At 35.8% G+C, this 26135-nt stretch overlaps 1 protein-coding gene and 2 pseudogenes across 2 annotated transcripts; all 3 read left to right on the forward strand.

Moving 5' to 3' along the window:
• The first annotated feature begins 6766 nt into the window (after nucleotides 1-6766).
• Nucleotides 6767-7875, forward strand: LOC143632339 (putative F-box protein At3g49980; annotated as a pseudogene).
• Nucleotides 7876-9990: 2115 nt separating this feature from the next.
• On the forward strand, nucleotides 9991-15404 carry LOC143632306 (F-box/kelch-repeat protein At3g06240-like; annotated as a pseudogene). The gene is made up of 3 exons (XR_013153501.1): nucleotides 9991-10120; nucleotides 10341-10995; nucleotides 15097-15404. The product of XR_013153501.1 is annotated as an F-box/kelch-repeat protein At3g06240-like (transcript).
• Nucleotides 12485-13538, forward strand: LOC143632315 (F-box/kelch-repeat protein At3g23880-like). The gene has a single exon (XM_077100867.1). The coding sequence runs from the start codon at nucleotides 12492-12494 to the stop codon at nucleotides 13536-13538; it is 1047 nt and encodes a 348-aa protein (XP_076956982.1). The 5' UTR covers nucleotides 12485-12491.
• Nucleotides 15405-26135: the final 10731 nt, after the last annotated feature.

The following is a 26135-nucleotide window of genomic DNA, read 5'->3' on the forward strand; positions in this document are numbered from 1 at the left end:
TATCTATGAACCTTGGCAGCAACCCTTTGCTATATTCATACCTCATGAATATCTACCAATCCAAGTTCATAATAGTCTTACTTTCACATTTGTTCCCACAAATATGAACAACTACGGACGTTTAGAATAATTCAAATTATTCACGGATTTAAACATACTAAAATGGAACATAACTCAAGAACATGACCATAACCAAAACCATATGATTGAGTTAAAATAAAATTGTTCCAATATCCAAATACAAATTTTGATCAAATCCAATCACTAGAATATCGAAGTCCTAAGGCGCAAGTATGACTCTCATGCTTCGGCCTTTCAAGGAGTTTCGTGAGTGGGTCCGCAATGTTTTGATCAGTGTGAACTTTGCGAATACATATCTTTCCCTTTTCAACTTCATCCCTTATGTAGTTGAATCTCCGCTCAATATGCCTAGTCTTTTGATATGCGCGGGGTTCCTTGATTTGAGCAATCGCACCCTCGTTGTCACAAAAGATCTCTAGAGGGTCCTGAATGGTACGAACCACTCCTAGATCGGCAATGAACTTTCTAATCCATGCAGCTTCTTGAGCTGCCAGGGAGGCGGCGATGTATTCAGATTCAGTGGTGGATAAAGCTACCACGTCTTGTTTTGCACTCTTCCATGAGACAGCACCACCATTGAGAACGAAAACGTATCCCGATTGTGATCGAGAATCATCTCGATCAGTTTGGAAACTCGCATCAGTGTAACCCTTTACAACGAGTTCCTCCTCACCAGAGCCATATATTAGAAACATATCCTTAGTCCTTCTAAGGTATTTCAATATGCTCTTAACAGCCATCCAATGGCTAGTTCCCGGATTTTGTTGGTATCGAGTTGTCATGCTCAAGGCGCATGACACATCCGGTCTAGTGAAAATCATGGCATACATGATGGATCCTATAGCAGATGCATATGGGATACCACTCATTTTGTCTTGCTCATCCTTTGAGCTTGGACATTGAGAAGCACTCAACATCGTTCCTCTTTGAATAGGTACCAAACTTTTCTTAGAGTTTTCCATCTTGAACCTTTTCAAGATCTTGTCAATGTATGCACTTTGATTCAAACCTATCAACCGCCTTGATCTATCCCTATAGATCCTTATTCCCAGAATATAGGCGGCTTCACCAAGATCCTTTATGGAAAAACAGCTTCCAAGCCAGGCTTTCACACCTTCCAAGGTTGGAATGTCATTTCCAAACAGTAATATGTCATCGACATATAATACCAGAAAGGTTATGATGCTCCCACTAGCTTTCTTATACACACAAGCTTCATCAGCGTTTTTGATGAATCCAAATTTCTTAACTTCATCATCAAAACGGTGATTCAAACTTCTAGATGCTTGTTTCAATCCATAGATTGATTTCTTCAATTTGCATACTTTGTTAGGATGTTGTGGATCGAAAAAACCTTCAGGCTAAACCATATAAACATCTTCATTAAGATGCCCATTTAGAAAAGCAGTTTTGACATCCATTTGCCATATCTCATAGTCATAATATGCGGCTATGGCAAACAATATCCTTGTAGACTTTAGCATCGCCACGGGCGAGAAAGTTTCATCATAATCAACCCCTTGAGTTTGAGTGAAACCCTTTGCTACAAGTCTAGCTTTATAAGTATCCAAGTTTCCATGCATATCAGTTTTCTTCTTGAAAACCCACTTACTTCCAACCAGCTTGGAATTTAGAGGTGGAGCAACCAAGTCCCATACTTGATTGTCATGCATGGATTGCATCTCAGCATTCATGGCTTCTAGCCATTTGTCAAAATCAGATTGCGACATTGCATCTCGGTATGTGGTGGGTTCATCCGAATCAACCACGTAGCATCCATCCATGAAAAATCCATATCTCTCAGGTGGGGTGCTAACTCTACCAGATTTGCGAATGTTTTGTGTGTTTTGATCAACCATTTGATCATCCTCAACAACCTCTTGTTGATTGCTAGTATCAACCAAACGTGTATCGGCTTGTAGTTCTCGATCCTCTTCGAGTTCTACAGTTCTATCAGTTCCTTCCATAAGGAACCTTCTTTCCAAGAACTTAGCCTTTCGAGCTATAAACACTTTATGCTCGCTTGGATTGTAGAAATAATATCCCATCGAATCCGTGGGATATCCTACAAATATACACTTAGTGGATCGACATTCAAGTTTGTCAGGGGTGTAGATCTTAACATAAGCCTCACAACCCCATACCTTTAAATATGAAAATTTTGGAGCCTTTCCATGCCATATTTCAAAAGGTGTCCTATCCACTTTCTTGGTTGGTGCCATATTTAAAATACGGGCAGCAGAGATCACAGCGAAACCCCAAAATGATAGAGGTAATGAGCTTCTAGCCATCATGGATCGAACCATGTCCAATAAAGTTCGATTCCTCCTTTCGGACACACCATTATGTTGTGGTGTTCCAGGTGGAGTAAGTTGTGAGACAATCCCACAACTCCTAAGATGTTCTAGAAACGCATCATTGAGGTATTCACCTCCTCTATCGGAACGTAGTACTTTGATTGTTTCGTTGAGTTGATTTTGTACTTCATTTTGGAAGACTTTGAACACTTCAAAGGCCTCATTTTTGTGTCTTAACAAGAACACATACCCATAGCGACTATAATCGTCGGTAAAGGTAATGAAGTATCTTTCACCATTTCTTGTCATTGTCCTAAAAGGTCCACATACATCCGAATGTATGATACCTAATAAGTCTTTCGCCCTTTCATTTGTTCCATTAAAGGGTTCTTTGGTCATCTTTCCCAATAAACAAGATTCACATTCATCAAATGAATCAACATTTGATTTCAAAAGACCATTCTTTCGAAGTGTATGAATACGATTCTTGTTTATGTGACCAAGACGACAATGCCAAAGAAAAATATTACTCAAATCCATTTTGAGTCTTTTGGTGTTAGCTTGGTACAACGAGTTATCAATGTATGAGTCATCATGAATTAATTCATAAATGCCATAAAACGGCATCGCTTTAAAATAAAAGACATTATCCATGAAAACATAAATACCATTATCAACAAACTTAAAGTCATAACCAGATTGTCTTAATACAGAAACAGAGATAATATTCCTAGTCAAACTAGGGGAATATAAAATGTTTTTCAAAACAATTTCCAAACCATTTGGAAGCTTTAAAACATAATCTCCTCGGGCTTGGACGTCAACCTTTGCTCCATTGCCCATGAAGAGACTTATATCTCCTTTCTTCATCTCATTTCTTCTTTTGAACCCCTGCAATGAATTGCATATGTGAGTTCCACATCTGGTATCCAATACCCATGTGTTAGAAGAAATAATATTAAGATCAATGTGAATCATGAAAGTTGTACCTAAGGTTTGCCCCGCATCCCTCTTAGCTTTCAACTCCTTGAGATAGGTCGGACAGTTTCTCATCCAATGACCTATCTCACCACAACCAAAGCACGGATCCTCAGCGCTAACCTTTAGCTTCTTTGGCTTTGGCTCCGCCTTTGCCTTTCCCTTGAACCCCTTCTTGACTTTCCCTTACCAACGGCAACCTTTGCTTTTGGTTCCGGGTGATGCCTTTTCTTTGAGCCACCCTCATTGATCGCAAGAACGGGTAAAACCTTTTTACCCATGCCGGCCTCGGCTGTCTTAAGCATTGCGTGAAGCTCACCAATGCTTTTGTCCCATCCATTCATGTTGTAGTTCATGACGAATGTCTCAAACCTTTTAGTTAAGCCATTTAGGATTAAATCCGTGGCTAACTCTTTTGAGACGGGACAGTTAAGCCGTTCAAGCCGATCAATGTGGCTCTTCATCTTAAGTACATAAGATGAAACAGATTGGGTTTCTTCCATATGACATGCATGAAGCGCTCGAACCTGTTGGACTCGGTCTGCCCAAGAGACATATTAAATTGATGTGGCTAGTACGTTATGATCCAAGTCGGGTCATACCCAATAACAAGCTAGACAAACACCGATAATATTCGTTTATATATGATGTGATCATAACAAATGAATATTAACACTTGAGTTATTTGGAAAGGGGTTTCTAAATAAAATGTACTTGTGTAATAAACAAATCATATGGATGATTTATGTTTTATGAAAGAACATTACATAGTGTTATTTAAGTTGGTTAAATAACAATATGTGAATAATAATAACCAAGCATGTCTCTTAACATATAATAGGTTTTATAAGTTATAAGCTATAAACTTATAAAAGTATATATGTATGGATATATATATATATATATATATGTTTAAAGTTTTATAAAAGAAAAAAAGATAATAACTCTTTCAAATGTAATATTATTATATGTTTGAGTGGAGACATGCAAGGTGAGTGGAGACATGCAATGGTTATTATTGGTGGAGAGAAAGATGCCTTTAAATAAAACCAAGTCTTTCTCTTTCATTCTTTCATAACACACATAATTTCCAAGTAAACTTTTCTCTCTTCCTCTCTTGGGTATTTTCATCCAACATAAGAAAAGAAGAAGAAAATTTCAAGTGCAAATCCTAGCTAGAAGTGGTGTGTTGTTGAAGCTTGGGGTATGCTAGCTTGAGGAGCTTCCATATTCAAGTTCTTACCTTTCAATCATCATCTCTTTCACCCGGTTTTGTCATATTGAAAGGTAGTAGTGACATGCATGTATTTGATAGTGTGTAATTCGTATTTGGATCCGGGTTTGGGTTTTGCATGTTTAAAATTGGTTTTATACATATCATATTAACAAGATTTAAAACTTTTATATCCGCTGCGTTTTTGGTAAAATAGGGATTTTATCACTTTGATAATCTTGTTAAAACCCAACAGTGATAAACTTAAATAAACGATTCAAACTAAAAAATCCAATATTCAAATATGAAGCCCTTTCGCATCTGTTTGAGTTTTCACATCCACACGTGATTCACCATAGTTTTGAACAGAAAACTAATGTGTGTTATGTTGAATAACCTTCACACATGTTAGAGGGACAAGCTACCATAATTATCAACAGATCATCCTACACATACTTTAATAATAAAAGCCAGCATTAATTGATTAAGGTAACAAGAACAATATAATGAAAGTAATGTAGCAATGAATATATTGACATATAATTACTTGAAAAGTAAGAAAACGTTCGGGTAGACCGATCATGTGCGTCTTTGACCTTCGCCTCTAGAGACACAAGAGTCTCCATGTATATCAATCCTTTTTGTTCATGGTCGAAACACCCTGAAAGAAAATTATATATGCCTTTTAAGTAATCTTTCAAATCTATATTCTTAAAAGAGTTGTTGTCCTCCCAAATCGCCAACCAATTTCCATTCCTCCTTATGTGTATATGCTTGAATGGCTGATAGCGTGAGATATCAAATTTCGCCACTTTTATCCACTTGTCACCATCCATCCTCCACATATCACACTTGAAACCCTCATGTTTATAGCCAACACACAAGTGAATGCAACCGTTGAGAGCTACTAAATTCACACCAAAACTTGCACCACAAGTTAAAGGTGGAAACTGTATTTCCTTAAACTTTTCAGACTTCTGATAACTGTTGTTTGAGTCAATCAAAAACCTAATTATTCTAAATAGTTAGAGCAAGTAGGGTATCGTATCATAAGGAGTATGTGGTCAATGCAATTCGTGTACAGATTTACTATTATGAAGTAAATGGTTTTAGTCCTGATCACATAAGCAATTAAAGTGAGTTTATAGAACTAAGCAACGAACAAATAAGCAAGTTGTAAACAGTTAACAAAGCAAATCACACCCAGGAATTCAAGTAAGCAACCAAACAGTATCTCATGCAACCTAACAGATTTATTTTTAAGTAAAAAATTGAAAATTGAGAATACGAAGTTATTGTGATTTTGTAATTGTTATATTATACAAATGAATATTTAAATTTCCATACATCAAACATCTTTCTTGTTGCAATATTAATTAACAATAATTCTGTATTATTTCATGCCTTGTATAATTACCTAATGATAACCAAGATCACGTTCCGTAAGAGCATCCACATCGGTTACCTTTTCTCAAGGTCTGAAGGGACGTGGCATCAAGCAGACTTTGTGAAGGAAAATTTCATTGATGTGGAACAAAGTTTTTGAAGTGGAGTTTGTGGCTGCAAACTTACCGTCGACAAAAAAGTGGGCCCATACCCAACTTCAACAACACTTTTTAGAATAATAATAATAATAATAAGTTTCTTTTTGAAATAAATTTGAAAGAGCTTGTTAGAAGCATTTTTTGTTGTTTAGTAAAAAAAGAAAAATTAGCTCATAATACTTTTATAAATTAAAAACATATAACAAGCGTGAGAGGCATAGTGAAAAAATGAACATGTTGATAAGGTCACCGAACAAATGTACTTCATTTTTTTATGAAAAAGATTAATGTATTTATTTTTAATGTATTTTAATAATTTTTCATGCTTTATTTTTAATTTTCTGTTTATTTAAAATACATATTCTTATAAATATATGTGAAATATAAAATTTAAATTTGTTATAAAAGTTATTTGATTAAATATAAACTTAATTGTAGGAATATTTGATGATGTGGTCATTTATGGATGTTGGTTGTTGTGGAAGAAAATTAAAGTTTTTGAAAAAAGTTTGAAATGTGATGTGATACTGATGTGGCAGTTTGTAGAGTTTTGTTGACGTGGATGCTCTAATATACAAGTCGGTCATGTTTATTATATTATCGAGTTTCCTCCACATATATCATTGCAATTATATCATCCTTTTAAATAATACATGGCTTTTGTCCTTCATTTATGGCAAATCTTTGTATCATCATTCATGGCTTGTCCCCTTCCACAGCTTCCAACTGAAATTATACTGTCGGAGGTGCTACCACGACTTCCGGCTAAGTCCATAGGTCGTTTCCGGTGTGTTTGTAAATCATGGAAGTCTTTATTGTGTTCACCAGGCTTCGCTCGAGCCCATCTCCACTATAATACCAAATATAAACTTCTTCTTCTTGATCAGCGAACACAAACTTTTCGTACACTTGATTGTGAACCCGTGAACCATGATTCAAACACCACCCGTCCTAGTCCGTTTAAGGGTGATGTGGTGATTTTAGCGAGTTTAGATGGATTGGTATGTGTAGCCATTAAGAACACGCATGAATTAGCCTTTTGGAATCCGCTCACCGGTACCTATAAGAAGACCCATACTAAATTTGTTGTTGATATTATCACTAGTGCTTTTGCTTTCTACGTCGAATCTTCTAACGATCACAAACTTCTACAAATAGTTTCTTACGCTGGCGAGGGTTTTATTTATTCTTTGAGATTAGACTTGTGGAGAAAGATTCCATGTTTAGAAACAACATCATACGAAGCTTTAATTGGTGGCAAGCTATATTCTTGGGTGAGAAAGTTCACTTCAAGCTGGGAACTTGGGGATTGGAAGGTCCACAGCACGGCCTTATTAGTTTTGATGTAAAGTCTGAAAAGTTTGAGGAAATACAGTTTCCACCTTTTCCTAATGATGCAACTTTAGGTGGTATGAAAATAATAGCTCTTAATAATTGCATTCACTTGTTTGTTGATTATAGAGTAATCTCTTATTGGTGTTTGAAGTGTGATATGTGGAGGATGGATGGTGACTAGTGGATAAAAGTGGCAACACTCGATGGCCAATATTATCAACCATTCAGGCATATACACATATGGAGGAATGGGAATTGCTTGGTGATTTTGAAGGACAACTCTTTTAAGAATATAGATTTGGAAGATTACATTGAAGATGCATATTATTTTTGTCCTTGGCTTTTTGACCCTAAACTGAAAGAAGTGATATACATGGAGACTCTCGTGTCTCCAGGCGAGTGGCAACACATGATCGGTCTATCATAATGTTTTGTTAGTTGTAAGTAATTATATGTTCGTTTACTCGTTATTATGTTACTTCACTGAATTGTTCTTGTTACCTTAGTAATTTTTTTTATTACAATTATCATTTCTTTTATATAACACAAACCAAGCTACATCTGAATAATGGGTAGGCGAGCAACAAGCTGCGCCGCTATCCCCTTTTGAATCGCAAAGCCTATTCTGCTAAATATAAATCCTTGGTTCCTCGGGTTCTGCAAGTCACTGTGGACCACCTTCTGCACCCGCTCCAAGAAGCGAACCGCCTCGGGAGCTAGGGATCCAAATGTTTCGAAGGCAAATGGAATGAACACGTGCTGATTCTCCAAACACGCTGCCTCATGCTTAGCAACCTTCCTAGATTCCGCCCTCAAAATCGCCTGTCCCGGTACGATGTCACTGTCTCTCAGCCCCACCAACGGGGACACCCCAGTGAGGTCAACACACGCATGCTTACCCCCTGCCCAGCCAAACACAAGAACGTCCGCAGGACGCATGGTAGATCTTCCCTCTCACGGATCAGTCAGAAAGTTAACAGGTGTCTTTTAGTAATTTAGTGTTGCATTTTATCATAAAAGCATGTGTACATGTGTTGATTATTTATATTGTTGCTTGTCCCTCTTAACATGTTTGAAGGTTATTCAACATAACACAGATTAGTTTTCTGTTCAAAACTATGGTGAATCATGTGCTGTCTTAGAAGTCCAGAATATTCGTGGATGTGAAAACCTCAAATAGATTAAAAAGGGCTTAAAATGTTGGAGTTTTGAGTTTTGAGTTTTGAGTCGTGTATTGTTTATATCCAATTGTTTAAAGTCATTATGTTTATCGAATTTATTAGGATAGGGTTAAAAGTGAGTCATAGTATGTCACTACGTTGGTTTAGGATTTGATCAGTATTGTACAAATAGTTTGATAGGGTTAACGATTTATGTGACGGTCAAGTATTCAGTTTTGTTATACAGAAAAAAGTCGAACGAGTTTTTTAAATTGTGTTTTCTCATGTTTTCTGGCCTGTTTTATTTTTTTCTAAGATATGGACTTGATCTCACAATGTAATGTTGTTTTACCGCTTTTTTTTCCGCATGTCACATAAAAAAAATTCTCCTGCTATTTTTCTCATTTTTCCCTATACATGTTGGTGTCGTCCTACATTCTCTCAATTTTTCAAAGGCCAAAACCACTCAAAATTCAACCGGGAGAAACCGAGGGCTATTCCCTTATTTCCAAGGGAAAAAATGGCCCCTCGGGATCCAGGAGGGTGGTGTTCACGCACGGGGCTAGTGTTTCCTAGGAGTTCGTTGTGTTCACGCACGGATCAGTGCTTCCTAGGAGTTCCGACTCCCACTCCATCCCATCTTATGATCCATTCCATTTTCTATTTATATTACCTAGAAAATGCAAAAAAAATCACTCTCATCCTTTTTACTATATATTGTTTATTTTGAGTGAAAAGAAAAAAAGAAAGAAATATGACTAGTTTATTAGCAAATGGATATTAATAAGTTTTTGTTAACATACAATATTTTACATTTTTTCTTAAAGCTTTAAAATTAGTCTCTTTAACGCTGGTGATTGTGGTTTAACGTTCGTGGCATGAAAGAGTTCTAAGTTAACACCATGCCAGATGGACGTGAAGGACGGGGGCGTTGCGCTATGTTCCGACATAGCAGGTCATGTGGAGGTGGCTTCGACATGGATGGTGGTAGCATCTTCCGGCTTCGGCGTTAAATCACAATAACCGGGCTAAGGAATTGTCATGGAATTGTGATCAAGAATAAGATTTATATTTAATTCTTAATTAATAAAATTAAATTTTAAACTTTATAAACATAAAAATTATAAGTTTATAAAATTTATATTTCAAAAACTGGAAATTCAAAAGTTAAAAAAATTAAAATTATGAAGTTATTGTGATGCAATATTAATTAACAAAATCCCTAAAACTTTGTATATAATTTACCCAATCATAACAATATCACGTTCCACAAATATATATACAAGTTGCTCCTGTTTATATTATAATATACAGTTTCCTTATATCTATCAACTTCATCCATATACATTATTTGCAAATCTTTGTATCATCATTCATGGCTGATGGCTCGTGTTCTTCCACAGCTTCCAACTGAAATTATACAGTCGGAGTTGCTACCACGACTTCCGGCTAAGTCCATAGGTCGTTTCCGGTGTGTTTGTAAATCATGGAAGTCCTTCTTGTGTTCACCAGGCTTTAGTGGCGAAGCTTGGGCGAGTTGGTCGGGGCAAACTTAAAATGTAATATAAAAATCATAAACTAGGGGGGCCGGCCTCAAATTTTCAGTATAAAACTGGTAAATTTACATTACGTATACAAAATTTCGGACGAAAAAAGGGTCGATTTACACTACCCGCGCAAAAAAACAGGGGGGCGGGGCCACCCGGCCCTAAGGAAGCTTCGCCCTTGCGAGGCTTTGCCCGAGTTCATCTCCGCTATTATACCAAATATAAACTTCTTCTTCTTGATCAGCCAACACAAACTTTTCGTACACTTGATTGTGAACCCGTGAACCATGATTCAATCACCACCCGTCCTATTCCGTTTAAAGGTGATGTGGTGATTTTAGCAAGTTTATATGGATTGGTATGTGTAGCTGTTAAGAACACGCATGAATTAGCCTTTTGGAATCCGTTCACCGGTACCTATAAGAAGACCCGTACTAAATTAGTTGTTGATTTCGCTAGTGCTTTTGCTTTCTACGTCGACTCTTCTAACGATTACAAACTTTTACAAATAGTTTATTACACTGGCGAGGCTTTTATTTATTCCTTGAGATTAGACTTGTGGAGAAAGATTCCATGTTTAGAAAACAACATCATACGAAGCTTTAATTGGTGGTAAGCTATATTCTTGGGTGAGAAAGTTTACTTAAAGCTGGAAGCTTGGAGATCGGGAGGTCCACAACGCGGCCTTATTAGTTTTGATGTAGAGTCTGAAAAGTTTGAGGAAATACAATTTCCACCTTTTCCTGATGATGCAACTTTAGGTGGTATGAAAGTAGTGGCTTTTAATGATTGCATTCACTTGTGTGTTGGTTATAGAGTCATCTTTTATGAGGGTTTGAAGTGTGATATATGAAGGATGGACGGTGACTAGTGGATAAAAGTGGCGACACTCGATGGCCCAAGTAATTGGCTATTCAGGCATATACACATATGGAGGAATGGGAATTGTTTGGCGATTTTGGAGGACGGCAACTCTTTTAAGAATATAGATTTGAAAGATTACTTTAAAGATACATATTATTTTCTTCCTTGGCCTTTTGACCATGAACAAGAAGAAGTGATATACATGGAGACTCTCGTGTCTCCAGGCGAGTGGCGACACATGATCGGTCTACCCTAATGTTTTCTTAGTTTACTCATTATTATGTTACTTCATTAAACTCTTCTTGTTACCTTAGGCAATTAATGTTGCATTTTATCATAAAAGCATGTGTAGATGCGTTGATTATCATAATGTTTTCTTAGTTTACACATTATTATGTTACTTCATTATATTGTTGCTTGTCCCTCTAACATGTGTGAAGGTTATTTTACATACCACAGATTAATTTGTTGTTAAAAACTATGGTGAATCATGTTTTGACTTAGAAGTCCAGAATATTCGTTGTTGTGAAAATCTCAAATAGATTAATAAAAAGGGCTTAAAGTGTTGGTGTTTCGAGTTTTGAGTTGTGTATTGTTTATAGCCGATTGTTTAAAGTCATTATGTTTATCGAATTTATTAGGATAGGTTTAAAAGTGAGTCATAGTACGTTGGTTTAGGTTTTGATCAGTATTGTATAAATAGTTTAATAGGGTTAACGATTTATGTGACGGTTAAGTATTCAGTTTTGCTATACAGATAAAAGTTGCATGAGTTGTTCAAATTGTGTTTTCTCATGTTTTTGGGTACGTTTAAAAATATACAAGCACTTATATAAATGAAACTTCTATACAGGCATGGTAAATATAATTGCTTTTTTCGAAAAAAATATATTAATTAGACATTAGTCAGAAAACATTAAACTTTCTCAAAGAATTAAATTACAATATTTTAAATAATTATAAGATATCTTTTTAAGTAATAATTTATGTCCTTTGCACAAAATATAAAGAGAAAATTGGCTATTAAGCTAAAATTTCTTTTTTTTTTCTAATATATGGACTTAATCTCACAATGTAATGTTGTTTTACCCTTTTTTTTTCGCATGTCGCATCAACTTGTATTTCTCATGTTTATTTTCGTCATTTTTCCCTAAACATGATGGTGTCATCCTACCTTCTTTCAATTTCTCCCAAAGGTTTAAAAACTTAAAAGTTAATTAAGTTTATAATATTTAAATTTCAAAAACTAGAAATAAAAAAGTTAAAAAAAATGAAATTATGAAGTTATTGTGATGCAATATTAATTAACAAAATCCCTAAAAACTTGTATATAATTCACCTAATCAAAACAATATCACGTTCCACAAATATATATACTAAGTTGTTCCTGTTTATTATAATATATATAGAGTTTCCTTATATCTATCAACTTCATCCTTATATATTATTTGCAAATCCTTGTATCATCATTTATGGCTTGTGTTCTTCCACAGCTTCCAATTGAAATAATACAGTCGGAGGTGCTACCACGACTTCCGGCCAAGTCCATAGGTCGTTTCCGGTGTGTTTGTAAATCATGGAAGTCCTTCTTGTGTTCACCAGGCTTCGCCCGATCCCACATCCGCTATAATACCAAATATAAACTTCTTCTTCTTGATCAGCCAACACGAACTTTTCGTACACTTGATTGTGAACCCGTGAACCATACTTCAATCACCACCCGTCCTATTCCATTCAAGGATGATGTGGTGATTTTAGCTAGTTTAGATGGATTGGTATGTGTAGCCGTTAAGAACACGCGTGAATTAGCCTTTTGGAATCCACTCACTGGTGCGTACAAGAAGATCTATACTAAATTTGTTGTTGACATGAGTGATGCTTTTACTTTCTACATCGACTCTTCAAGCGATTACAAACTTCTACAAATAGTTTCTAACAGTGGCGAGGGTTTTATTTATTCCCGGAGATTAGACTCGTGGAGAAAGATTCCATGTTTAGAAAACAACATCGTACGAAGCTTTATTCGGTGGCAAGATATATCCTTGGGTGAGAAAGTTTACTTCAAGCTGGAAAGTTGGAGATCGGGAGCTCCACAACGCAGCCTTATCAGTTTTGATGTAGAGTCTGAAAAGTTTAAGGAAATACAGTTTCCACCTTTAACTTGTGGTGCAAGTTTTGGTATGAATTTAGTAGCACTCAACAGTTGCATTCACTTGTGTGTTGTTAAATATATCCCTTATGGGGGTTTTAGGTTTGATATGTGGAGGATGGATGGTGACGAGTGGATAAAAATTGCGACATTCGATAGCCCAAGTCATTGGTCATTCAGGCATATATACATCAGGAGGAATGGGAATTGGTTGGCGATTTGGGAGGACAACAACTCTTATAAGAATATAGATTTGGAAGATCATTTTAAAGACTTATATTATTTTTTTCATGGGCGTTTTGAATATGAACAGAGAGGAGTGATATACATGGAGACTCTAGTGTCTCCAGCCGAAGGTCAAAGACACTAATGATTGATCTACCCTAATGTTTTCTTGCTTTTCATTTTCAAGTAATTATATCTCAGTATAATTATTGTTATGTTACCTTACTATATTGTTTTTGTTACCTTAGTCAATTAATGTTGCCTTTTATTATATAAGCATGTGTAGGCTGATGTGTTAATACTTTATTGTTGCTTGTCCCTCTTAACATGTGTGAAGGTTATTCAAAATAACACATTAGTTTTCTATTTAAATCTATATGCTAAATCATGTGCATAATACTTGTGGAATTTGAATTTTTGAGTCTTTCATTGTTTATCTAGTTTAAAGTTATTATATTTATCGAATTTACTAGGATAGGTTTAAAAGTGTTTTGAGTCATAGTACGTTGGTTTAGGTTTGTTTTTTATATAAATGGCGGCTTTCTAGTTGTTCATATTGTGTTTTCTCATGTTTCATTGCTGCCGGGGCTGATTTCCAACAAGACTATACTACACATTTGGAGTATTGTTTTATATGGATAACGATACGTTTAAAAATATACATGTACTTTCAAAAATGAAACTTCTAATAGTATTGAACTTCTTGTGGCTTTTATATGTGCTTAAGCCTATACAAAATCACCTTGATGACATGATAAATATCAACGATTTTTACAAAAAAATAAAAATAATAATAATAATAATACCTGGAGGTTTTACCCTAGAGCATGTTACAACACCAACCGGTCCTACTCCCACATATAGGGGACGTGTTACAGCACCGGAAGGTTCCAATCTGGGTGATCTCAGACGAATTATGAGAGAAACTCACCGAACTCGATCAGGATCTGGAGGATGATTCAGGCGATTTTAATCTGGTGAGGACTCATCGGCATAGATCTAGAGGACCACTGTCTCTAGAAGAGTGGCTCCGCATACAGCAAGAAAGTTTGGCAGCTGAATATGAGCGTAGAGTGCGCAACGAACGTTTTCATGCCCGCACTTTTCAAATATAAACTTCTTCTTAGTCAGCCAAACCGAACTTTTCGTACACTTGATTGTGAACCCGTGAACCATGATTCAATCACCAACCGTTCGATTCCATTTAAGGATGATATAATTGTTTTAGCAAGCTTAGATGGATTGGTATGTGTAGCTTTGATGGACACTCATTACTTAGCCTTTTGGAATCCACTGGCTCGTGCCTACAAGAAGATTTGTGCTAAATTCGTTGTTGATATCACTTATGCTCTTGCTTTCTACGTCGACTCTTCTAACGATTACAAACTTCTACATATGGGTTGTTATATTGACGACACTTTTATTTATTCACATAGACTAGACTCATGGAGAAAGATTCCGTATTTAGAAAACATCATCATACCAATCTATAGTTGGTGGCAACCTACATTCTTGGGCGAGAAAGTTTACTTCAAGTTTGACGGTTGGGGATTGGGATTAGGTCCAGAATGCGGCCTTATTAGTTTTGATGTGGAGTCTGAAAAGTTTAAGGTAATACAATTACCATATTTTCCAGATGATTCAACAGTATATGTGAAAGTAGTGGCTCTTAATGATTGCATTCACTTGTGTGTTGGTTGTAGATATACCTCTTATGAGGGTTTTAAGTGTGATATGTGGAGGATGGATGGTGACGAGTGGATAAAAGTGATGGCATTCGATAGCACAAGTTATCGGCAATTCAGGCATGTACACATCATGAGGAATGGGAATTGTTTGGCCGTTTTGGAGGACGGCAACTCTTTTAAGAATATAGATTTGGAAGACTACTTTAAAGACACATAATATTTTCTTCCTGGGCGTTTTGACCATGAACGGGAAAGAGTGATATACATGGAGACTCTCGTGTCTCCATACGAAGGTCAAAGACGCACATGATCAGTCTACCCTAATGTTTTCTCAGTTTTCAAGTAATTATACTTCACTAAATTGTTCTACCTTAGTCAATTAATGTTTCATTTTATTTTAAAAGCATGTGTAGATGTGTTGATAACTTATTGTTGCTTGTCCTCTAATTTTTACATGTGTGAAGATTATCCAATATTATACACATTAGTTTTCTGTTCAAAACTATGGTTAATCATGTGCTGGCTTAGCAGTTTATCTAGTTGTTTAAAGTTATTAGGTTTATCAAGTTTATTATTACGATAAGTTTAAAGGTGTTTTGAGTCATAGTTGGATTATGTTTTGAGTCTTGTATGAATAATTTGATAAGGTTAATTATTTACGTGTGGGTCAAGTTTTAGTTTTCTCATGATATAGAAAAAAGTCACGGGTTGTTAAAATTGTATGTTCTCGTGTTTGATTATCACGGGCCCTGATTTCGATATTGTTGTTTTATATGGATAACGTTACATTGAAAAGTATATAAAAACATAACAAATATATATATATATATATATATATATATATATATATATATATATATATATATATATATATATATATGACTATTAACGAGAATTCATATATTTTCCTACGAATTGATAAATTTCATATACCCTAATCCAAAATCAAAATTAAAGTGGCTAGAGTGTGTTTGAAAAATGAAACTTCGAAGTTCGAATGCTATTTTACTTCTTGTATGGGCTTTTATATGGGCTTAAGCCCACTTGAATAACCTTGACGACATGGTAAATAGTAAATACATTGATTTTTACATAAAATATTAATAAATATTTAGTTATAAAGTGTTGCTCAAACTTTCAGAAATAATTGAATTATAATATTTAAATAATTTTAAATGATAAGTTTAGTAATAATTTGCTCATTTGCACAAAATATTAAAATACGCAAGTTCTTCTATTTTTTTTGCAAGCACCAGGTGTTATCCAATCATATTTTGTTATTTTTAGTGAATGTCAAAAAAAGTGATTGCTTCATTAACAAATTGATATTAATATTTCATCTATTTTGTGTACTAAAGTACAATGTTAGGCTACTTAACATCTTCTATATTCCCTTCATTATCGAATGTATGCTCTATTCCTATTCTTCAATGTTTTAGGCGTCATTTGATTTTATGCGTTGGGGGTAAAAAATGTCTTATTCTTTTGTAGAAGACGCTAGATGAAGATGATGGTGGGGGGCAAGGAGTGACACTATCACAACCCCTATCAGATTAAAAAAACGATCACAAAGTTTAAGCTTTACCAACATGAGTTAGCTTAGGTAGTCGAGGGTTTTTCACTAAATGGTTTCCTCCTGGTGAGGTTCCCGGTTCAATCTATACTAAGTCCAATTTATGTAAATATGGGCGACCATCACTCAGAAGGATTTGAACTCAGTGTTAGGAGATATTGTCAAGCATTTTGACATTTTTGGAGAGACACCGATACCACTAAGCTAAAATCGTTAAAAAACAAGGAAAAAACAAAGTTTAAGCTTTAAGTTTTTCTTGATTATTGCTTTTCACATTAAATTGTTCCCAATCTGTATAACAAGTTTGTCGATTTAAGAAGACGATAAGCCATATTGAAATTTATAAAATTTATTTTTTTTAGATTTGCATTATAACATAAGCTAAATAGTTTACCGAGTTAAGATAAGAGACTACTTCAAGTAAGACTTTTTTAACGTTTGTTACATTAGAACATAACTTTTTTTTTAAAGTTTAATGTATGTTAAGTTTTTCTTTCTCATCGTATTATACTTTGCCATATTTATCGTATTGTACAATAATTTATCATGCCATTGAAACAATATGAGAATGCACCAAAGTTGTATGGAAATTCCCTAAAATGTTTATTTTGTCTGAAGCGAATCTAAGAGTGGCCTTTTGTTTTGAAAATCCTTAAAATGGCCATTTCAAAAACCATGGGCTGCCCATTTTTATGAGACATCCCATCGATTTGTAACCTAATAAAATCATTTTTATAGATTCACGAATTACCCCTTTACCACCTCACGCCCTGTTGTTTGATCAAGATTGCCAACGTGACTTTCGAACTTCCCAAGGTGCCAACGTGACATACGTGTTATAAATAAAGATATTTGGGCAAAAAATATGGGTATTAGATTAATATTATTGGGTTCTCTTACTCTCTTAGCTTGTTATTACTAGCTTTTAATAAATAAAATTTGTCTTAATCTATAAGTGTGTTTCACAAGTTTAAAATTTTGGGCCACCGGCCCACCGTGATAATGGGCCATAAGCAGCAGCCTTGACATGCCTTGCATACAAACTGCATGGTCATACGAGCCGTATGAAACACAATCTGTATGAATGATGTAGACGTACAAGTCGTATGAGGTTTTATAATGACACACCATACCCTCATAAACTTCATACGAACCATACTAGTTGATGTTCATCCAAGTCATACCTGTGTTGTATGATGTATTAAAGTTGCAAAAAAGAACGACTAATGTGACAAACACACTATTGACAAAGCCCATACGAACCATATCACATTTTTGCGTTTTATATGCCATATATAAGAATTTGGGCTAGGGTTATTATATATATACAGACTGTATGAGTTGATGTTCTTCCAATCATATAAGTCGTATAATGACATAGAAGCAAATGAAGTGGCAAATGTCATATGATTCGTATGTGTAGTCTTTTAAATATAAATGTAACCAAATAATGAGATATAATACGAGCCAAATGTTTATACAGACGTATGAGTTAGTGTTTGTCCAATCAAATGAGTCGTATGATATGTTTGATATAAAAACATACAAACCGACAAGACAAAAGACGCAACTAACAAATACGACACGCATGTCTTTAAATATGATGTAACTATTATCTAAAAGTCTAGAACACATTCCCAAACATACAAGGAGTTGTGGTACATTTGTGTTTCCTAACATGAACGGTCCTCCTTGAAATATGCAAAGTCTATTGTAGGGCCCACCCTCAAATCCCAATCAATCTCACCCATCTCATGGCTTATTAATCTTCTCAAACCACGAAACATGTCGACAACCACCCATATAATAATCTTATTATTTGCTAATGCTAATACCATCAACTTCAATGTTTTAAAACTCAGTACGTATCTTCAACCAGTATTTAGGGGTGTTTGGATGAGCTTTTTAAATTTGCTTATTTACTTGTTGAAATGCAAAATGTATTTGACAAAACTTCTTTAAAAGCTTCAAATTACAGCTTTTCAGAAGTTGTTTTTGCTTTTCAAAACAAATCAGCAAAAAAAACAATTTTAAAAGCTCATCCAAACACTCACTTAGAGTCCGGTATTTTTGGGTAGTTTTAAAAACATCGCATCAATGTTTTTTTTTAAATATCGGTTAAACCGATTTTAAATCCAAGAGATTTTTGTTGTTTTTTGCAGACCATATTTTTTACAAATGACTTTTAACCTAACGGATAAAATTGAAACGAATAAACACAGTAAACGACAATTCGCTAATCATCCAGTTTTGTATCCTGCAAATCTAAGGTTGATTTCTTTACCTCTTTTGTAATTTGATCAAGTTCGTATACAAAACACAAACTTTATATTTGACTCGAGCATTGTTCCTGTAATATTTATTAATATTAAAAATTTGTATTTACATTGACTTACAGGATAAACAATTCAACTCAATCGAATCTTCCGGTACGTCCCGGTTCAACGTATTGTACCATTTTAATTATTTTAAGCATTGATCATCTTAATTACAAAAGGGTGTGCACTGTGCACAAGACCCACATGGATGGTGTTTAATTCGTGTTGTCTTTCTTTTGTTTATTCATACCCCACCACATGTACGACGAAATGCTTATGTGAGTATGTGACTTTTATAATTATTATTTTTTATTATTTTTTTATTTTTATACAATATATATATGATGTAACTAGTGATTATACTGATGTCTGATGGGTTTGGTTCATCTTCAACCTCAAATCACTATACATTTGTTCTTGTTTACTTTCTGTTAAAAAGTCAACACAAACTTTAGTCTTTTAGGTTTCTTGATTTTGTTGAATTGTTTCAGTGGACCATTGGATATGTGTCATGGACTCATGGGTATGGTTTTATTTTAATCTTTTTATGTTTCTTTAACATAAAAATTGAATCTTTATTGTTAAAGATAACAGATCTAAGATTTTTTATAAATCTTGAATTTTTATTCATTGCAGGGTGTGAATATTATTACGGAAGGAGTTAAAGTTAAAGAAAGCTGACAGAAGAGAGTGAGCATATGCAACCAAATGTATAAAAATCTATACTTTTGTTGAAATCATGCATGTGCTCACTTCTCTTGCTGTCAGCTCAGCTCACAAGTGGAACAACAAGAAGCTGTTAATAGTTTGTATTTTACTATTTTATGTTGTTTTTATAATATTTTGTGTACTGTGTTAATGGATAAGTGAGAATGGAAGTTGCAGAAAAGGAGTGACACCTGGACAGATGCATCAGTGCATCACCACCACCATCACTGTGTTAATAGCAAAAAGCTGCAAAGTTATGATGACTAATTACACAACTTCCCATCTGTTTTTTTATTATTTATATTATAATTATATAATATATAATTAGGAAAGTTTGAACCTTTTTAGTTTCTTGAAGTGAAAAAATGGTAACTTGAACAGATTCAAGGAAGAAGATGATGCTGGTGCTACAGGTAATAATAATTTATGCAATTTTTGTACCTTCTTGTTAATTTTGTACTGGTAATCATGATAGATTTATTTACTATTTAATGTGCTTTATACGGAGTAATTAATATAATATTCTACTTTGGAGTCTGAAATCATGTACTTGTTCTTGATGAAGAGAGCAAGAAGAGGGTTTTTTTTTTGTTTTCTTGAAATCATTAATATGGTACTCTTGGATCTTTTTCTTAACTGTAATTTTAACTGTTTTGTTATCTTTCTTTCAAAGATTTTCTCCCAAATCTGATTCATCTACCCCCCCCCCCCCACACACACACACACACAAAGTTTTCTTGCTGACCTAAAATCCAAAATCAACCATTGTGTGCTTGATTTTTGGTTTAAAAGAAGAGAAAACAAGAAAAAGTTTATGTTTTTCTTTAATGATGTGATCTAATTAACTAGGGTTTCATTGTAAAAGTTAGGTCACAGTGTCACACTAAAATTGGTATTTTTTATATTTTTTTTAAATAAGCTTTCTTTTTTTCTTATGATTGTTAGGTTTGGAAGCAACAAGAACAACCAAAGATGCATGCAACCAAATCTTGGAAAGTTTTCGGCTTTCTATGTTACCAAAACAAAGAAAAAACTTAAGCAGGTTAGTGTGTATGTGTTACCTTAAAGTTACTTATTTGGGTTCAACATAAACATGGTTAATATCTTATATGTTTTTCGGTTTGAGCATACATGATACATCCTAATTCTTCCTATGAATATTGTTGCTTGTGTTTTGGGTCAAGAATTTTAGATTATTATTTTAGTTTAAAATAAGATCTACCGGAACCGTTTTGTGAATGTTATCATCGAATACATAGTTATTGAAGATAGCTTAATGCTATCTCTAGTAATCTTTTTGCTTGTTGTAATTCAATTTGGTGATTAATATGTTTTTGATTAATAGTTTTGTCTATATTGCATATTGTGACTAAGTACAAGAAAACAAAACTAATTTTGTTAAGATGGTTTCGAGTCTTTTGACGTATCATTTCATTCTTTAATTATGTCTTAGTGAATTCATTAACCAGATTGCAATCCTACCAAAAATCTAGTAATTAAGTTTTCACAGCAGACTTAGAATCTGTTGACAGTGGGCAATATGGAACATTGTTATTCAGTTAAGCTGGTACTCGGTGAATCATTAAGCAGCAGCGTTAAGCCGTGCACCTGTAATGTATACCTTGCAGTTGATACAAATACAGGTGTGTAACTAGTATAGGTGTTGTTTACCATAAGATGTAAATGTAACTGATAACCAGTTAACATCTCATGACTTATTGCCTTCATCAATGTTCTTGACTCAAATCTTCAAGTATAAAAACTAAGAGAAGAAAAATATTTGGAAGACATTAATTAGTAAAAAATTTATATACACAAAAAGAATGTAATTGGTACTAATAATTAGCCCCTCTAATTAAAAGTACTCCAATTTCTTGACAGTTTGAAGAGCTTGTAAATGTAAAATACAAAAGTATATTATGTGCAAATGTAAAATAGAATTGTTTCTTTGTAAGATTGTTTTGACATGGTGATTTATTGCAAGAAATTAGTATCCGTTAAGGTGTACTAGAGATAAACCAGGAATTGTAGTTGTATATTGATTTTGTCTAATAGTAGGGTTATCAAGATTAATATTATTCTGGAATACTTTCAATATATGATATTTTAAGTCTTATACAACAGTCTAATTATTAGTGTCTAAATGGTAATATTATACCAGGATACTTTCAAAATATGATGTCTATACAAATGTCTAATTATTAGTGTCAAATGGAAATACTAAAGGGAATTCACTTAAATAGTCATGTACTCATGTTGACCAGATTTTTTTTTTTTCCAAAATAGACATGGAAATTTAGCCTTTACTAAAGTAGCACAAGCTAAGACTAGCCGGCACCAAAATTCAATGGTTTAAAAACCGTTTTTTAACTGTATCGGGGTTGGCTTAGAAATGGTACAACCGATTTACAACTGGTTGTACCGAACGGTTCAATTGGGTTGACTAGTTAACCCTATAACTTCATAAAAATACAACTTCAACTCAAAAGTAATCCAAAGATACATGATTCCATAAAAAAAAATAATAATCCAAAAGTTAATCCGTAATAAAAAAAATAATCCAAAAGGTAATCCAGAAGTTGCTCGATGGCAATATTGAGAGCAATTCGATTCAATGTTAAATTGAGCGGAGATCAATGGTAAACTGATCGAAGGCCACTAGGTTAAAACTTAAAATCGGGAGGTAAATGGTTTATGGATGGGTTGCTAAAAGTCTACAATTGTACAAACTCGTATTACCGGCAATTCAAACTATAAACAGTTCACCCAATTTACGGGCTAGTGAGTGGAAACCGGTATAACCGGGCATTTTTAAAGCATTGCCTAAATCCCCACCCCCCCACCCCACCCCCCACCCAAAAAAAAAAAAAGATTCCATACTTTTTCCGTTGTTACAAACGTGTTACGGACTCAAGATGGTGGCTCCACTCACATCTCTCTCTCTCTCTCTCACACACACACACACACTATATGTATGTATGTGTGTGTGTGTGTGTGTGTGCGCGCGTGTTAAATTATTTAAATATATTTAATGGGGTTTGAAATTTTATGGTGTTGTAGGAGAAATGAGTGTTTTTAAAGAAGTTTGGAATATGATGTGGTAGCTGAGGTGGCGGTTGTTTTTAAAGCCTTAGTTGTCTCAGCCAGCGGAGCTGAAGTTGCTAAAAGCGTTTATGGAGAATAGATTGATTGCCTTTCATTGATAACAATAATCCCTTTATATAGGGAGAGAATACAATGATACCTATCTCTAATGAGGAAACATAATCACCCTATAATTACATAAGATAAATACCAATAATACAAATAATATATCTTCTAAATATATTCTAATAATATCGGCTAAGACTCCCCCGCAGTTTGAACGGGCGTAGGACAGACGTTCAAGCTGGAACGAAAAAACTGAAACAATTGGCGTGACAAGCCCTTGGTGAAAATATCCGCATATTGCAATGGAGAGGGGACATGAAGAACGCGAATATCCCCAACATGAACTTTTTCCCGAACAAAGTGAATGTCAATTTCTATGTGCTTCGTTCGTTGATGTTGAACCGGGTTATCGGACATGTAAACAGCTGAAACGTTGTCGCAGTAGACCACCGTAGCCCGACGGAGCGGGAGATGTAATTCCAGCAACAAGTTGCGTAACCAAGTCGCCTCCGCAACCGCATTAGCAACACCCCTATATTCCGCCTCTGCACTAGAACGTGATATTGTAGGTTGGCGCTTGGAGGACCAAGAGATTAAATTATCCCCAAGGAAAACACAGTACCCACTAGTAGAACGACGGGAGTCTGGACAACCTCCCCAATCAGCATCTGAGTAAGCAACCAAAGAAGTGATGGTAGATTTACGTAATCGAATACCATAGTCAACAGTGCCTTGTAGATACCGCAAGATGCGTTTTAAGAACGCAAAATGGGGATCACGAGGTTCGTGCATAAACAAGCAAAGTTGCTGAACCGCATAAGAAATGTCGGGACGAGTAAACGTCAAATATTGTAAAGCGCCTGCAAGACTTCGATATAAAGTAGGATTAGCAAATAGTAACCCATCCGAAGCACTAAGCTTGGAAGACAAGTCAACAGGGGTGGTACATGGTTTACAAGAAGACATAGATGCACAAGAGAGAATGTCCTTCACATATTGCGATTGATCCAAGAAGAACCCGTCAGATTGTTGTGTGACCCTGATCCCCAAAAAATGAGATAGCGGACCCAAATCGGTCATCGAGAATTCCCGTGATAGCATACGAATGATATCCTGTAGTAGGTCATTGGTCGAGGCAGTTAACACAATATCATCAACATACAAAAGAAGATAGGCGGTTTGAGATCCCCTTGAAAAAATGAACAAAGAATTGTCGCACGTGCTGCTGAGAAAACCTTGCGATACTAAAAATGTGGCAAATCTGGTATACCAAGCCCGAGGCGCCTGTTTAAGTCCATAAAGAGACTTTTTCAACCTGCATACAAAATTAGGATAACGCCGATCCACAAATCCTGGTGGTTGATGCATAAAGACAGTCTCATTTAAGTTGCCATGCAAAAAGGCGTTCTTGACATCTAACTGATGTACTGGCCAAGAACGAGAGATAGCAATAGAGAGAACGGTGCGTATAGTTGCCGGTTTGACCACCGGACTGAAGGTATCGTCACAGTCAAGTCCCGCAGTTTGTGACTTACCATTAGCCACTAGCCGAGCTTTGTAACGCTCAAGGGACCCGTCAGATTTAAACTTATGGCGAAAAAGCCACAGGCACCGGATAACTGGCCGATCGGCCGGTCTAGGGACGAGTTCCCATGTCTCATTAACCTGTAAAGCACTAAACTCAGCCTGCATGGCAGACATCCAATTAGGGTCGGCAAAGGCTTTGGCATAAGAGGTGGGGACCGGGGAGATCGTGGTGGTAACAAAGGTACAGTGGGCTTTGGAGCGGGTGGTCATGGGGTGTGTGTTTGTAGGTTGGAGGGGTACGGTTGTGGTGGCAGGGGACGGCGTGGGGGTGGGGTTTGGATGGGACGGAGCGGTATTGGGCTGTTGTGAAGGTTTAGGACGACGAGCATATGTATATAGGACTGGGGGCTGCGGTGAGGGCTGCTGGGTGGGGCTGCTGTGGGGCTGCTGTGAGGGCTGAGTTTGTGGGTAGGCTGTGGGAGATGCTGGTGGACTGAAAATGAACCCGGGGGGTATGGCATCATCAAGGAATGAGTAGCGGGATGTTGGTGTAGAGATGGTGTAAGGGAATGTGTGCTCGTCAAAGGTGACATGACGGGAAATGTGGACCTTACCCGTGGTAGGGTCAAAACACCGATACCCACGGAAGTCAGATGGGTATCCGAGAAAAATGCACCGGACTGCCCGTGGGTGGAGTTTATGTGGTTGGTTTGCCGATGTGTTAGGGTAGCAAGCACAGCCGAACACTCGTAAGTGGTCGTAGGTAGGGTGGCGAAGGTATAAGGTGAATGTGGGAGTGTAAAAGTTTAGTCGTTTAGTTGGAAGTATATTGTGTAAATAAGCGGCGGTGTGAAGTGCTTCTACCCAAAATAAAGGTGGAAGATGGGCGTGAATGAGTAAGGAGCGTATGATGTCATTAAGTCGACGAATCATGCGTTCCGCACGGCCGTTTTGGGAAGAGGTTTGAGGGCAGGAGAAACGGAAGAGAAGACCGTGTTGGTGAGCAAAGTCTTTGAAGGCATGGTTATCGAATTCCCCCCCGAGATCACACTGAAAGGTTTTGATGTAGCGGTTAAACTGGGTGGCTATGAGGCGGTGAAATTTGGTAAATGTGGTAAAAGTTTCGGATTTATATTTTAAAGGGTACACCCACACGAAGTTGGAAAAATTGTCTATTAGGACCATGTAATATTTAAAGCCGGTTTTACTAATAATAGGAGATGTCCACAAATCACAATGTATGATATCAAAGGGAGCAAACGTAAAAGAAGTAGATTCATAAAAAGGTAAACGTTTACTATTGGCTAAATGACAAGAATTGCAAAAAGTAGAGAGCTTGTTCGAATTACATGGAAAATTAAAATTGCGAGACAAAATATCAAAAACTTGTTTGCCGGGGTGGCCAAGACGGTCATGCCAAGGCAAAGTAGCAGCGGTGATGAAGCAAGCTTGTGGTGGTAATGTTGGAGGAGTGACTGGATAGAGGTCGCCCGTACTATTGTGGCGGGAAAGGAGCCGCCCCGTTTTGAGATCCTTCAAGGAAAAACCAAAAGGATCAAATTCAATAGAAACATTGTTATCACGGGTGAATCGGCGGACAGACAATAAATTTTTAATGATATGTGGGCTATAAAGTAGGTCAGGTAGGATATAATTTCGGTTATGTATTGGTAGGTAACCAGTGCCGGAACCCGCAATTGGTAAGTACTGTCCGTTGCCGACTAATAGTTTAGTGTTAACAGGAAATAAGTCAGGGCGATGAATCATACCTTGGTTGT

The sequence above is a fragment of the Bidens hawaiensis genome, unplaced genomic scaffold, assembly GCF_021521415.1.
Source record: "Bidens hawaiensis isolate Kalapana, Puna unplaced genomic scaffold, B.hawaiensis_p1.1 tig00006387_1, whole genome shotgun sequence".
Lineage (NCBI taxonomy): Eukaryota > Viridiplantae > Streptophyta > Magnoliopsida > Asterales > Asteraceae > Bidens > Bidens hawaiensis.